We start from the raw sequence: 14,557 nt of genomic DNA, 5'->3' as shown, positions 1-14,557 counted from the left end.
CGCGAAAGTGCAACAGTAGTGAAATATATATATATGATCTAAAAATGATTTCCGGAACGGGCTCGCGTTTATTTTAATCTTTCATAATTATTATAATATTATAATATTATTACATGAATCACTGTGTAATAAATCCGAGATAAATGATGGTAGACCTGTGTCGTAGTTGTTGCACATTATAATATTAAATATATTATGTGTAAGTTCGTACCTAAGTATATTATGGACATGCGTTGACGTGTAGACGATTATTATTCTTATTATAGCTATCGTTTACAGCGTGAATTACACAGGTCCCGTTTATATGTTTTGAATACTATGGATTAATATAGGTAGTTAATAATATTGCATAAAATATACAATTAGCAATTACGACATTATTTCATTATGTCCGCATAAAAGGCGTATACAAATTATATACAATAGAGCGTTTTATTTTAATTTATTTTATTAAAACTATAATATATCATGCGTCTTAATCGCCTTTAAACTGGCATCGTTAAATATTAACATATTCACACATACGTGCATTCCAACATCGAGTTAAATGAACTTATACATAATATTAAAATAGGGTTTAAACGGCATTGTTACATATATTTGGAGGAGGGTTGGGTGGTAGTGGAATTTAGACTCGAGAATAAAATATGAGAGTTCACAAAGTTTCCGTTTTATAAAGTGTTAGTGCAGTATAAAAATAAAAAAATCGATGAATTATGATTTTATTTTTATCGTGTTTATTCTATTTTATATTACACTAATATACATTACTATTGATTTTTGTTTTTTTACCGACACCATTTTTACGTCACGCTAAATAAATGTAAAATCATATATTATTGTCTTTATAAAATTATGTTTCATATACTATTTGTGTACATAATACTAACGTGATAATTATTGTGCTTGTTCCAGGTAAAAATATGGTTTCAAAACCGGAGAAGTAAATACAAAAAAATGATGAAAGCTGCGCAACAACAAGTGTCGACCCCGTCCAATAACAGCAGCAACAACGGCGGCGGCCCTGGCCACATGTTGGGGGGCCCTGGTGGGGCCAACACGCCTAGCATACCGAACAGTCCTCCGCCGTCTGGTGGCCTTCTAGGCGGTGAGTATCGTTGTTATAACCCCTATTGTTTTTTTTTATTATTATTATTACTATTATACTATTACAATTACTATTATATTACCTATATTACTAGGTACTTATTGAAAAGCAATAATTTTAGATGAAAATGTCAGGAAAATTTTAATCAATCAAAAAAAAAAAAAGAATTCCTAATGAACAATACTTGTGTAATGATGATATTTAATATGTTACGGTGGTACTGTACTCTGTTCAACGAGAGAACTTCCGTTATTTTGCGAATCTCCACGTTACATAGCGAAACCGATTTCGAAAGCAGGGTAACGTGGCGGCAGGGGAGTTTTCTGGTAGAATATAGTATATACGTTATCGTTTTAATCTTAGACCATAATGTATCGTATTAATACTATTGAAGGTAATCCAACATAATTATTAAAATTAAGTCCAATAAAAAAATTATAATTCTCAAATACTATAAAAAATGTACAAATTTAAAATGTCGCTTTCAAATCCTGCACCACTGTTAAATAATATCATTTTTTGTATTTGTACGAGGCTATTGCAAGAGGCACCGTCGCCAAGTGCAGACGTTTTTCACACTTTCCTAATTCGTTTTTGCCATCGCACGCGCAGTGTTGGGGATTTGAGATAAATTCGTGTACACACGCGAACGCACTAATATTATATACGACTATACAGGAAGCTAGAATTGATTTAACGTAATACAGAACAATATATTATGGAAATAATATTATAATCGTTGTTGCGTATATATTCGCATAATAATAATGATGGTTTGGCGTGATAGAAGCAGCGACGGAGGCGTCCACCGGAAACTTATTCACCTGTACGCGGGAAAATTTAAGCTCGTGAACCGTTTCCGACGGGCTACGACTATAGGACGATCACGCGCGACCAGCCCCGATCACGTATTAATTTCTATAAATTGTGTTGGTGCAGTTTCATCCCGGGTTAAGCAACAGTAATTTTATCATAAATAAAAAGAGGACTTTGAATCTGTGTTATTTCGTTCTATATATTGTTATAAAATCCGTTGTTCTAATTTTTTTTGTAACTAAAATGTAATGTTTATTCGTATTAGTGTGGATATCGATAAAAACAATATTGCTGCACGGTGAAAGTTCACCTCTTTTTATTTCGAATTTTATAGGTATGGTTTCGTGTGTATATAATTACAGAAGCTTTCCCAGTTCTTTTCCGCACCTAACCGTGGTTCTGTATCACGCAAAAAACCAACGACGATGTAGACGTGGAGGATCACTGTTGTATCTTACGGTACTTTGATTAGAATTTTCAATATATTTTCCTCAACATTTCACTTAAGTTGCCTATATAAAACTCCTTGTAAAACGGATTCGTGACGTATTCTTACTGAATGTAATATTCCTATACTTAGCTATATAATAACACATAAACCGTTTTGAATGTTTTCTCGGTTTTTAAATCCGTACCGCGCGTAAAATAACCACAATAATAAAAACCACGCAACAATGTTATTATAATAATTTTACTTGGACACCTTATGGCAAAGACATATCCACCCCTATGCCCAGCATGCAATGAAAACTACTCTATTATTAAACATATCATCGTCCAATTCCCAAATTTCAATGAAGCTAGGAAACACTTCGACATCCCTGACAGCCTGTACGAAGCAACATTGGTCCATTTCCCAACTACCATAATATTATAATCTTATATCTGCAATATATCGATTTGTATAATAAAATGTAAAATTTTTGTAAAAAGCTAATAACCTGTGCAGTTGATGCTCAACAAATAAAAAAAATAATTATTTTACTCTTATCAGAAAAAATATAATACATGTGAGGCCTATTATACGACGCTGTGATGCTCAGTATTCACTAATAGTGGCGAAGAATTACTTCGTTGTGTATTATATTATATCGCTTGACGTATACGCGCGCGCGCGCTCACACACACACACACACACACACACACTGTGTACTATAATATATATATATACACACACGAAAACAATAGCAGTAACAGGATGGGTCTGTCAAGTGACCGTGGGAGATTGCAACTGTTTCGGTTCACTGACTATACGTCGTTCTACCGACTGAATGTGTTGTGTGTGTGTACCACGGTGGACGTCTACCGTTCTACCTACATAATATAATATATAATAATATGTGTGTGTGATTCCCCGACAACGCTTCGTAACTATACATGATATGTACTTTTTTTTTCTTCCAAGTCCGTTTCATATGTAGTATAGGTTAGGTTTATTTATATATATATATGTATGTATTTCCTGCGTTACGCGCGTGTGCGTTTTTCCACCTCGCCCGAAAATCTCGCACACGACACAATATAACATAATAATATAATATGTTACATATTATGATGATTATTATTATTATAACGCTGTGTGCTTGCCGTACATGTGTAACGACGACTGCATGGCGAGTGGACGATAACGATACGACCGGTAAAACGAAAATATTAATAATTTTTAGGGATTTAGAAAATAGGAGCATATTTTAAAAGACTTTTAATAAATCTATCCAGCTATATTTTCTTTTTTTTTCTAATTGAACAAAATATCTTCCATCTCTCAGCATTTATATAATACTTAAAAATTAGCAAACTTTAATCATAAAGGTGTCGTATAGATTGATGTGGGGGTCTATGGATCTGCTCGCATCTCCGTATAAATACACCTATATGTATATTAGTTGTGCGTTTACCTTTAGTAATTATAACTTACAAGGACATTATTAGAATATCTACTTAGATGGTATTGATTTATTATAATTAATAACATAAAACATGATTTTATCATACATAAAAACGAGTGTAGTAACGTAATTTAAAATGTCGAGCTTATATAATATTTGCCTCAATTCCATCACCCCGATCTTATACGATTACTCCCGAGATCGATCATGTACGCATGTAAAACCTATATCGATTACTTCCGGTTCAAAACAAATCATTCTCACTCGCATTCAATCGCCATTTTTTCACATCTCTTGACAGTCACGTCATTATAAAAGTTATACGATAATAACAATAATAATAATAATATGTATGCAGTTCGTGTCTCGTGTACACAAGACAGTTACACGCGAATAACGTTTACGTCAGACTATTACTTATGTATGGGTAATGTTATAGTACATATATAATATATAAGTTTAATAATATACATTTGGCGAATAGGATATTATCGATATATCATCACGAATACACTATTGGGTTAAAAAATATCGGTATACAACCGTTCAGAATTTTCAAAGTTGTAATTTATTATAGTTTGTTGCGCAGATAAGTATTTTCTGATGATAAAGTGGGCAACAGTATCAATAAAACATAAATTTATTATATGGTGTGATGTTTAAGTAACTGATTTTTTTTTTTTATTTGGCACGTTGAATGTTTAGCAATTTAACATCTCATACCGTGAGCTATATAATATAATATGCATTATGTAATAATAATAGTAATACTGCTGTAACGGTAATATTGGCAGGAAGCTCGTCGCTATAACTATTGTTATTATTATCATCGTATAAACATATTGTGTTCGAAGCACGCGCTTGACAGTTTATTTATTTTTTTTCTCTATAACTCACACAGGTAACGGTTCGTCGTCCGGCAGTCAGCCGAGCCCGACCGGAGGATACATCGGCGGCGGCGGTGGCGGAGGCGGCGGTGGCGGCGGTGGCGGTCACGGTGGCCCTGGCGGCATGGGCCAGCACGTCGGCAACAGCCCGACGCCCAGCTCGACGCCGGTGTCGTGCGACATGTCGCCAGTGCCGCCGGTACACCACTCGTCGTCCGGCGTTTCCGGTTCGCCGCCGGGCGTCGCGTGGGACATGAAGCCGCCGAATCTGCAAGCGTTGGCCGGCAATCCTCATCACCACTCGCATCATCCGACCGCCGGGTACATGCCGCAGTACAGCTGGTACCAGGCCGACGGTCCGAACCAGGGCCTACTATCGTGAGTACCAACCATCATACAATAATATTACGTTTATATATTATGTACATAATATTATGTCCGTACCGAAGTTGGCTATAGATTAATGTCATTATTTTATTATGTCTGTAATGTCGGTTATTGCAGTGGCGTATTCATGGGGGGTGTCTTGGGTGATTAAAACTTCTCCCAACTTTTTTTTTTCTAGTTCTATTCTATATTCATTATTACTCAAGTATCGCAAAATATTGTTGACGAAATATTTTAAAACTTCTTTGAGAATTGAATAATATAATATGTTTCGTCTTATACCAGATAATAGGGAATTAGCATTGATTTTATAGGTGGAAAAATTTTAAATAACGGTAAATCACTATGGGTACGTTATTCTTAGAATATTTTTTCGTCGTTTTGTGATGTCGGGCCAGCTGTATTATTGGCTATTGCTTTATTATTTTTCTTCGAATATAAAATTATTATTGTAAATTTAATTGTTAAATTAGTTTTAATATAATATTTAGCTTAATAGTTTATACTTTATTTCTGTCATAATTTTATGATAGTCAAAAATTTAGGTAGCTGTCTTATGATTTTTTTACAAAAACATTACCACTTATAAGCGATTAAGGTATATTTTAATTACTAACGAATTATGTATTTATAATGCAACTATGTAAATATTTATAGAGACAATTATTGTTAGGAGTCAGGACATCCCCCCCCACTGTATAAACAAAAGCCCAAAATACGCCACTGGGTTCTTGTGCTGCACAATACATAGTAGGATACTAGTATGTCTAATTTTCGTTACAATACTATATTAAATAAAAGCATATTAACAATAATTAAAATATTATCTTCAATAAATTGTATATGTTTCTTATTGTGATAAGGCAAAAATAATTTTACTGAATCAATTATTATTATTTTTTTTATTGTTCGAAAACAATAATGTCCCATTATATTGTATATCATTATCATAAAATTATTTAATAAATGATGTATTAGTTTATTAGCACTGCATTTTTCTTTAAACTTCCCACGTATACGTCACATTATAACTTAGTAGTCTCTTCGTGTGAACTGTATATTTTTAAAATAAATATAATTATTTTATCGAATTTATAGTGTGAGATTGTATTACAACCACTATATTTTGTTTAATTTCTATTCATAATTATTGAGACGACGACGACGACCCTTTTCAATGATGCACTTCAAATAACGAAAAACTGCATATAGCAATAAAACGGTACATTGATTTTCCACCAAATTGAACTCGTCATTAGCAATCGTTCAAGCGATTGGTCGGTGTGGCGGAATATTCTTGGACCTTAAAATCGTAAACCGTATTTTTATTAAATGCGTTCGAGCCGTGAAAAATATCAGATATCTATAATGGTTGAAACTATGTCATTGACCATTCTCATGGTATACGTTTGCTATTAAAATAATAAAAAGACAATTATATCCGTAGAAGACAACTCTATGTATATAGACGGTCGGACGCCAAAATCATACGAGTAGTTTGTAACATTTAAATGAAAATGTAGTGATAACATCACTGATAACTCCTTTGTTTGATAAATGATTTTATTGTATTATGTATGATGATTGATGATCGATTGTGGTTTTTTTCTGGGGTAAAAAACGTTGAGTTGTTATTAAAATATTTTGGTCGGCAAATTCTGAAGAAAATTAACAGACACGCGTTTCTATTCACATTCTCCGATTGTATAAATTAAAACTTCAGCTGCAGTTTAATGTTCCTAGAAAAGTACTTCTATGTACAAATTTCCATGTACCTATGTATATGTATAATTTTATAGCCACTTTATTTTTACTGTGTTTTACACTTTTATCTTGGCGTTATTTATTTGTAAATAATTTTTTTTACGCCGCTTTTTTTTATATCTTTTGCATACTTTAACTTTTTAACGCATTTGTATATTATATAGGATGCTTAAAAATGTTTAGTGCATAATATTATTATTATATGATTTCGGGCTATGTTTAGATCAATAATAATATAATCTGGACTAACGATGACGTTATACCGGCACGACTGGCATTTACGACGAATCCGATTTATCGATCTTAGCTCTCTACAGTAAATATATATAAAAGCATATGAGTACGATATTCTATATACATATATTATGTATACGTTGATGCACATAATAATAATAATAATTATACAGTCTCACCTTTTGGCTTCTTCTCCGTCGCGGCCGTCTCGTTCGCGGGACCCATCACGTCTATACACAAGTCTGTTACGCGTATATACACGTATATATGTGTTTCATAATTAAATCCGTCATGGTAACTCTTCAGTTCTCGTGGTATACAAAATACCATGATATACATTATATGCATGCCTATACAATAAGTATACCATAACCGCGGTCGCGTCGCTACTGCTGCCGGTCGTCACTCCGGCGGCAGACGTCCCGTGGTTTCTATAACTAAGCAGAAACAATTCGATTAAAACAAATTTTTAGAAAATAAAATAAAAAAAAGGGACGGCAAGTGTTGGGTGTCGATTGTGTGTGTGTGCGCGCGCAGACGAGCGAGTGATTGATGACGACCGTCCTCGAAAAGGTTTCTTTTTCGCCGCAATTTATTTAATATAATATAATAATATTGTTATACACACCTCACCCATATTATGTGTAACGCGACGCATATTGTATACGTATATATATATATATATATATATATATGCTATACAGTGTGCGCGAAGTGATATACAGCTGTTTCGTATTGTACTGCGGCGATGGCTGGGCCTTTTTAGTGCGGTGATCACCGCCCGTCCGCCAACACAGCCGCCGATTAATTCGATTAATTAAATAACTGCATGGGTAGAGCCACTTTAACCTTTAGTGTTGTATATACCTACCGGCTAAACCTACGTATTTACCTCCACACTTTACCCCCGCCGTCTACGACGTCGTGTTGTACACGGAGTTTTTTTGTATTACTTATTTCGGAAAAACCTCGACAAGGTGGAACCCATATGATATCATACATAGATAATTCGTACACAAGTCCAATTATGGAGTTGTAGTGGATGGGGTTAATGCCCTTAATTTTAAAATTTGCCCCCTCAAATCTAAAAACTCGATTTTAATTTAATTTTTAATTTTTAATTCTCGTGATATTAACTAGGTTTTTTCTTGTTATTATTATCACCGATTGATGTCATAATAATATCTCAATAAGTTATCCGTCTTTGAGACATTATTTGTTTATATAATAGGTATCACGCGTAGAAGGTGCAGCATATCGTTCACTGCTAAATATATATTATAATGAGTGAAGAGTGTTGGAAATATTAAAATCTATAGGTTTATAATGTTCAATATTATTTTAAATCGTATACATATTATGGACGCCCGAGTTCGTAACTGAAACAACTCAAAACATCGGTTTTTCGGATATAATGTGTTTTCTATTTTGATTCTCTGTGTAACGTTATTACGTAAATTATGATATTGAAAATGTTGTCTTGTGAATAACTATTTATTATTTAATTATGTTTTATTGCGTTATTGACCTTAAATCGTTATAAGATTGTGTATGTGATGGTGTAAATAGTATTGATTTTTTATAACTCTAGTTGTTTTAGTTTTGAACTCGGGGCGTCTTGGTTATTTTTATAACAAATTGTCAAAAACCCTAGGTCTTTCAACCAGTGCTATGTAAATAAACAGTTTGAGCTATGTGGAATATGTAAAACGTTTTTTTTTTTTTTAATTCTCAGATCGACAACGCCAAGTGGCAAGTAGTATAATGTACTATGTAATGTAACATATTAACTATATTATATTATTATATATTGTGAATTGTATTAATGGTCGAGTGTATTATAATATAGTAAATTACATATTTAAATGACATTCTACGGGTGCGTGTACACGTCTTATTGTTTTTCATTTAAATTATATACGAATACCTATATTATAATATAATATAATATATTATTATCATACACGGTCACCTGGCTGCTTACCCGTGTGTATGTGTGTGTTATTTCAAATGTTTTTTTTTTCCTTTAATAATAATTATACATCGTTTTGACGTTCTGCGAATAGTGCTTCGATTTCTTGTTGCTCGCATTTTATGCGTTAAATACCTATACCTATGTATAAAACTATTATTATTGCCTGCAGCCGTTGGCAATAAGTACGCGCGCGTAGTACCTATATATAATATAATGGTCCGATAAACAAGAAAAATAGGTTCTTGGTTTTTCCCCCGGAGAAAATAACGGGTAAAACGACGGTAATTGGAGGAAAATTAGGAGAGAAATCGATCCGTAGAAATACGGCGTGCAGAATACATATACACTGCTGCACAGATATTTTCAGCGAATCAAAGTCGTATTATCTATTATAAAGTCAGTGTTCGAAACATTCTAAATTTGTAGTCCACAGTTGGTAAACAATATTTATTTTTTTTTACACGGGCAAGAAGAATATAATAACAATAATAATAATAATAGACACAAAAAAAAACATTCGTGGAAATATACGTATCTCGTGAGAGGAAAGCCCGCGCGATTAAAAAAAAATCGTAATTTATGCAAAAACCGTAGCCCTGGGCGCGAATCTGATTATGTCAAGACTACCGAAGTGAAAGTACTTATATGTTTATATTAAAATATTATAAGCCATGCACGTGTTATTGTTGAACGTTTTTCGTTTTAGGGTATATCGTGTAGGTAGGTACGCTGCATTGCACGTTTTTCAAGGATCCCGTGCGCGACCTTTGTTTTTTTTTTCTAACGTTTTCGCAGCTACAATATTGCATTTTTCCACTTTCTAAAATGATCAAATATTGCGTTTTAGTCGAAAGGAGGGACAATAATTATTAAGCGCATATAAAACTATTATAATAGTGCGTTTAAATTATATTGATACAACGCTTTTCACAAAAATAATAACTATGCAAATGAGCAGTAATGTGGACGTCTCGTTGAAATATATACACGCCTGGACACATCGTCTAGTGGCCACTGCTGTGTGGGTGAGGTATATATTTATATATATAGCGCATAGTGAGCGTCTGCATGGCCTCAGGCCACAGCACATACCGTTATTATAGTGTCGCGTTCGATTTAAGCCATAGACACGCGATAAATGGAATTATGACGTAATATTATTCTGACAAAGCTAGGATATGGAAACTCAAAATCATAATCAGACATTTTGCGTGGTAGTCCGTGCAGGCGCGTTTTGAACAATTTCGCAGATCTGGCCAAAAATAATATTTTAGGAAGTTCCTTGAATCAAATCAGTTTCCTTCCTCACATAAAAAAATTCATAAGCCGATAGTGATCATATAAACGTACACGTGCTTATATGATATATGCAAGATACCAGCTGAAATGTTAAATCGTCAGATTATTCTTCTATAGTAGGTACCTCCTACTGCAGTGCATCCTGTATAATATATAATAATATACAAAATGATAAATATTTACGATCATTATTATTATTGTGTGGCTAAAGTTATGTTTCTGTTTCGTTTGGGTGGGTATGATGATAATTTGCTCACCCATTCGTATATCAATCTCGTAGCTGTAGGCCGAGACGTGTATATCATACCTATAATCACACCTAGTATTTAGGGGCCACCGACATTGAATATTTTTGAATTTACATTTTTAAATGTATGTTATGATTTAAAGTATGCACTGCGCTCTCGTTTTCCCCCGTCATATTACGACACAAAAGACTCAAAGATTTCCAAGTAGGTTTTTGGTTGAAGATCAAAAACATTGTAAAGAGTTAAATATAAATCTGCTGCAGCGTGTTTGTTTTCTATTTTTTATGTAATTTACATCTATATAATATACACGTATGTATATTGTAATATTTATTAGATGGTTTTTTATTTTTCAAACTAACTTGATTAATTTCGAAAAAACACTTTCCCGTTTTGGGAAAACTAGACTTATTATTATTATAGGCTTCAACGTTTACAATAACGATTAATAATATAATTAATTTATGGCCACCATTTTTCATTGCAACGCATCGGCAAAGTATAGTATCGCAAGTATATAAGCACGAAATGCCGTCGATTTCCAAACGTCAATTTTATTGTTTATTATTATTGTTGTCATCATCATTATGGTATACCAAACACGACGCGATACAGTACGGCATCTATATATATAATATGTAATACGTAATACCCATGTATACAATATCTTTCAATAGTGTATATTATACTCTTTCGTATTTAAAACATTTATACATTTTTAATGCTGGTAGACAGATGTTTGACAGTTTTTTCGCAATATGGGTACAGTGACCTTCTCCGCGCACTATACCTACACAGAAGAGACGGTATACTGAATACAATACGACTTTTTTTCACTTTTTTTTTATCCATTTTGTTTCAGCATAGTTATTTTTCTATATATACATAATATACACACTCACACACACACGGTTTGTATACATCAGTCGGCAGCGGCGGCGACGTGCCTATATAGGTGGTGCATACGCGCATACCTATCTCTCGAAATCGGTCGGTCAAACGTACAACTGCGCATATACATATTGTAGATAATATTATGCAATACAGTAGATTGTTCAGAAATTAGTGTACATACCTTAATAATAATGTAAATATATTTATAAATTATATGATCACCGATATTCCGATTGACGTGGCTCGTTTCAATAGAAAGATATAATACAGGTTTTCACTAAAATTCATATGATATAGGTTAGATGCTGCGACGATCCTCGAATCGCAAGATTATAAGGTTTTTCATTATTGAATTACCACACGAACAACACAGAACTATGTATTAGATAAAATCATTATAATGTATATTGTAAACCAACGCCAATGGCCTTTGACGCCGAAGCTTAATATAAAAAAAAAAAAAAAAATCATTATATCGACGCATTTAATTTTTACTCCGATTCGGGAAACTGCTGTTTAATCACGACTTTCTTTTCTCGTCTCTCGGAGTCAGGTGCAGTAGGCACCTGCATTGCACGCAGCAGGTTGGAAACTTGCAGGAACTTACTCCCGAACATCGCATTTTTTTATCATCCTCACTTCTATCTGAACAACCGCGGTGCGTAAATAGTGAGTTTTTGGAACAACAATCGTATTTTATAACATACATCTACGATCGAATTCCGGACTACATGCCTAGGTACAGTATCGTTTGCGTGTACGAACAACCGTCGATCGTTACGTATATACATATATATAGACAACGAAACAAAAAAACGAAAACCGTATGCCGTGCGGTCGTTTCCGGCCTCGGAGAAACCGTACAATATATACATATCATAATATATATAAATTTATATTTATAATATACATCATGTATTTTACGATTTTTATTTCTATTATTTTACTTTGTTTTCCGTCGGAAAACGATCGTATACAATAACATTCAACAGCCAATGGCTGGGCGTTATAAAGCAGCGAGAAATCAATTTATCATGAGCTCTGCATGGTTTCCCACGGAAGACGACGATGTTTTTTCGTCGTAAAGTACAGTTGTGTTGTATACACATTACCCCTACACACACACAAACTGTCCAGGAACACCATATATTTTATTTAACTTACTTACCTATAATATATTATATTCTAATATCTTGACGTATAGAAATGAGCGCCCGCAGGATGATAGGGTGCCGGTGGCCATGCCCCCTCCCGCTTTTTTAGTTCATATATTAATTGTTTATCACGTCTTGTAAACACAACAATAAAATAGTATGTGTTGTGCTATCAGAGATATTTGACTTTGCCCCCTCTCCCCTCTCAGGCGCCCTCGTGTTTTGGGATCTAGCAATTATAAACTAAAAATTAAAAAATTATAATAATTTTTCGTTTCGAGTAATAAAAAAATGAAAAAAATACTTCGAAATAATATAATAGCGTCAACATTCAAATTGCATTCCGACAATTTTATCAGCGAAAAACGTGTCTTCATGAGGAACGGACGGGAGACACCTGCATTATTTATACTTATATTTGTATAATACATTATATTCGGGTCAGTAGCGCGTTCGTTTACCGCTCGTAACCCGCGTGTATAATAATAATAATAATAATAATAATAATGAATATAATATAATAAAATATGGTATCGTCAAGAAAACGTAAAATAATAATTACACACGCACACACAAAGGTCACGGTGAGTTGGTCACGCCGCCGCCGCCACCGTCGTAGACATTGACTAATGTCGAGACACTTGTTCGACCCTGACGATAGGAGCCGCGACGACGACGACGACGACGGCGGCGGCGGACGGCGACCGGACGTTGTATTATGTTATATGGGAGAGGTACCCACACACCTATCAATCTACCAGCTTAGGGTGGCGGGGGGGAGGGAGAATTCTATACCGACAAAAGTCCGTCGTCGCACAGCGCTAAAAAACATCTAAGTAAAATATGAAAAAAGTCTCTTCACAGGGTCTTGCACATGCGGCTCACTGCACCGTCACCATCTCGTCCGTTATTCTCGCCGCGTGTCCGTGAGCGCGTATTACAATATTATAATAATAATAATAAAATTAATAATTAATATTGTTACATGTTTAAACGTCATATTACTTATATGTATATATAGGTACTTGTATTGTATGTTGCTATAGCGTGTATTTTTTTCCACGGTCAAGCTGTATGTGATATTATTATTATAATTATTGCTAAATTTACAGTTTAATAATATGCATATAATATAAAAATTTACACATCGCCCATAATATGCGTATTACTATAATAGTATAAACCGTATGCACGCGGAACGCGGTTAAACGACTTGTATATGCTGTATATATAGTATAAACGTTACACCGCTTTGTTTTTAAATACCTATGCGCACATTATATATGAATACATAATATTATTACCTCAATCGGAGCTGTGAATTTAATGCACTGTGAATAATATGTAAAATTGCATGCGCATTCTGCACTATATGCGCTATATGCACCCAAAATTCATTAAACATGCTAAATCTTTTTTTTAATTAAAATAAGAAATAATTAATGCATAAGTATTTAAAAAAAAAACCCTTATTGTTAATATTACTATTTTTTCTTATTTACATAATTACACGTCATTAACTCTGCTTATGTATAATTTCATCGTATTAAGTTTATATTGTTTCGATTTAAATTTTAAACCTTTAAATACGACTTTTCAATCACATGATGTGATGCGTAATATTACCATCGGGTTTTCTTCGGAAATTTAAGTCAAATAATTACTGCCATAAATTAAACACCGGAAACGTTCACCAATGTAAAAAATATAGCGATAAATAGTTGAGAGTTGAGACTAATAATCATAAACATAGGATTGTCCAAAGTAAATCACAAATATACAAATATAAGTGTAAAAAGTATATCTGAAATGAGGAGTTTAGGGAGATGTTAACGAAGATGAGAAATTTCATTCAAGCTGCGAGGTTAAATGGAAAATGTGTAAAAAGGAAATTTGGAAAAC

At 33.6% G+C, this 14,557-nt stretch overlaps 1 protein-coding gene across 1 annotated transcript in view; it reads left to right on the top strand.

Moving 5' to 3' along the window:
• LOC107161306 (uncharacterized) overlaps positions 1–14,557 on the top strand; it is a 112,501-nt gene that overhangs the window by 84,039 nt on the left and 13,905 nt on the right. The window contains exons 3-4 of the mRNA XM_015507663.2: positions 916–1,108; positions 4,715–5,078. Of these exons, the coding sequence (XP_015363149.1) occupies positions 916–1,108; positions 4,715–5,078 (557 nt within the window). The remainder of the gene's footprint in view (positions 1–915; positions 1,109–4,714; positions 5,079–14,557) is intronic.

The sequence above is a fragment of the Diuraphis noxia genome, unplaced genomic scaffold, assembly GCF_037042655.1.
Source record: "Diuraphis noxia isolate RWA-SAM2 unplaced genomic scaffold, SU_Dnox_SAM2 contig0001, whole genome shotgun sequence".
NCBI classification, from domain to species: domain Eukaryota; kingdom Metazoa; phylum Arthropoda; class Insecta; order Hemiptera; family Aphididae; genus Diuraphis; species Diuraphis noxia.
This window is presented reverse-complemented; position numbering and strand designations above follow the sequence as displayed.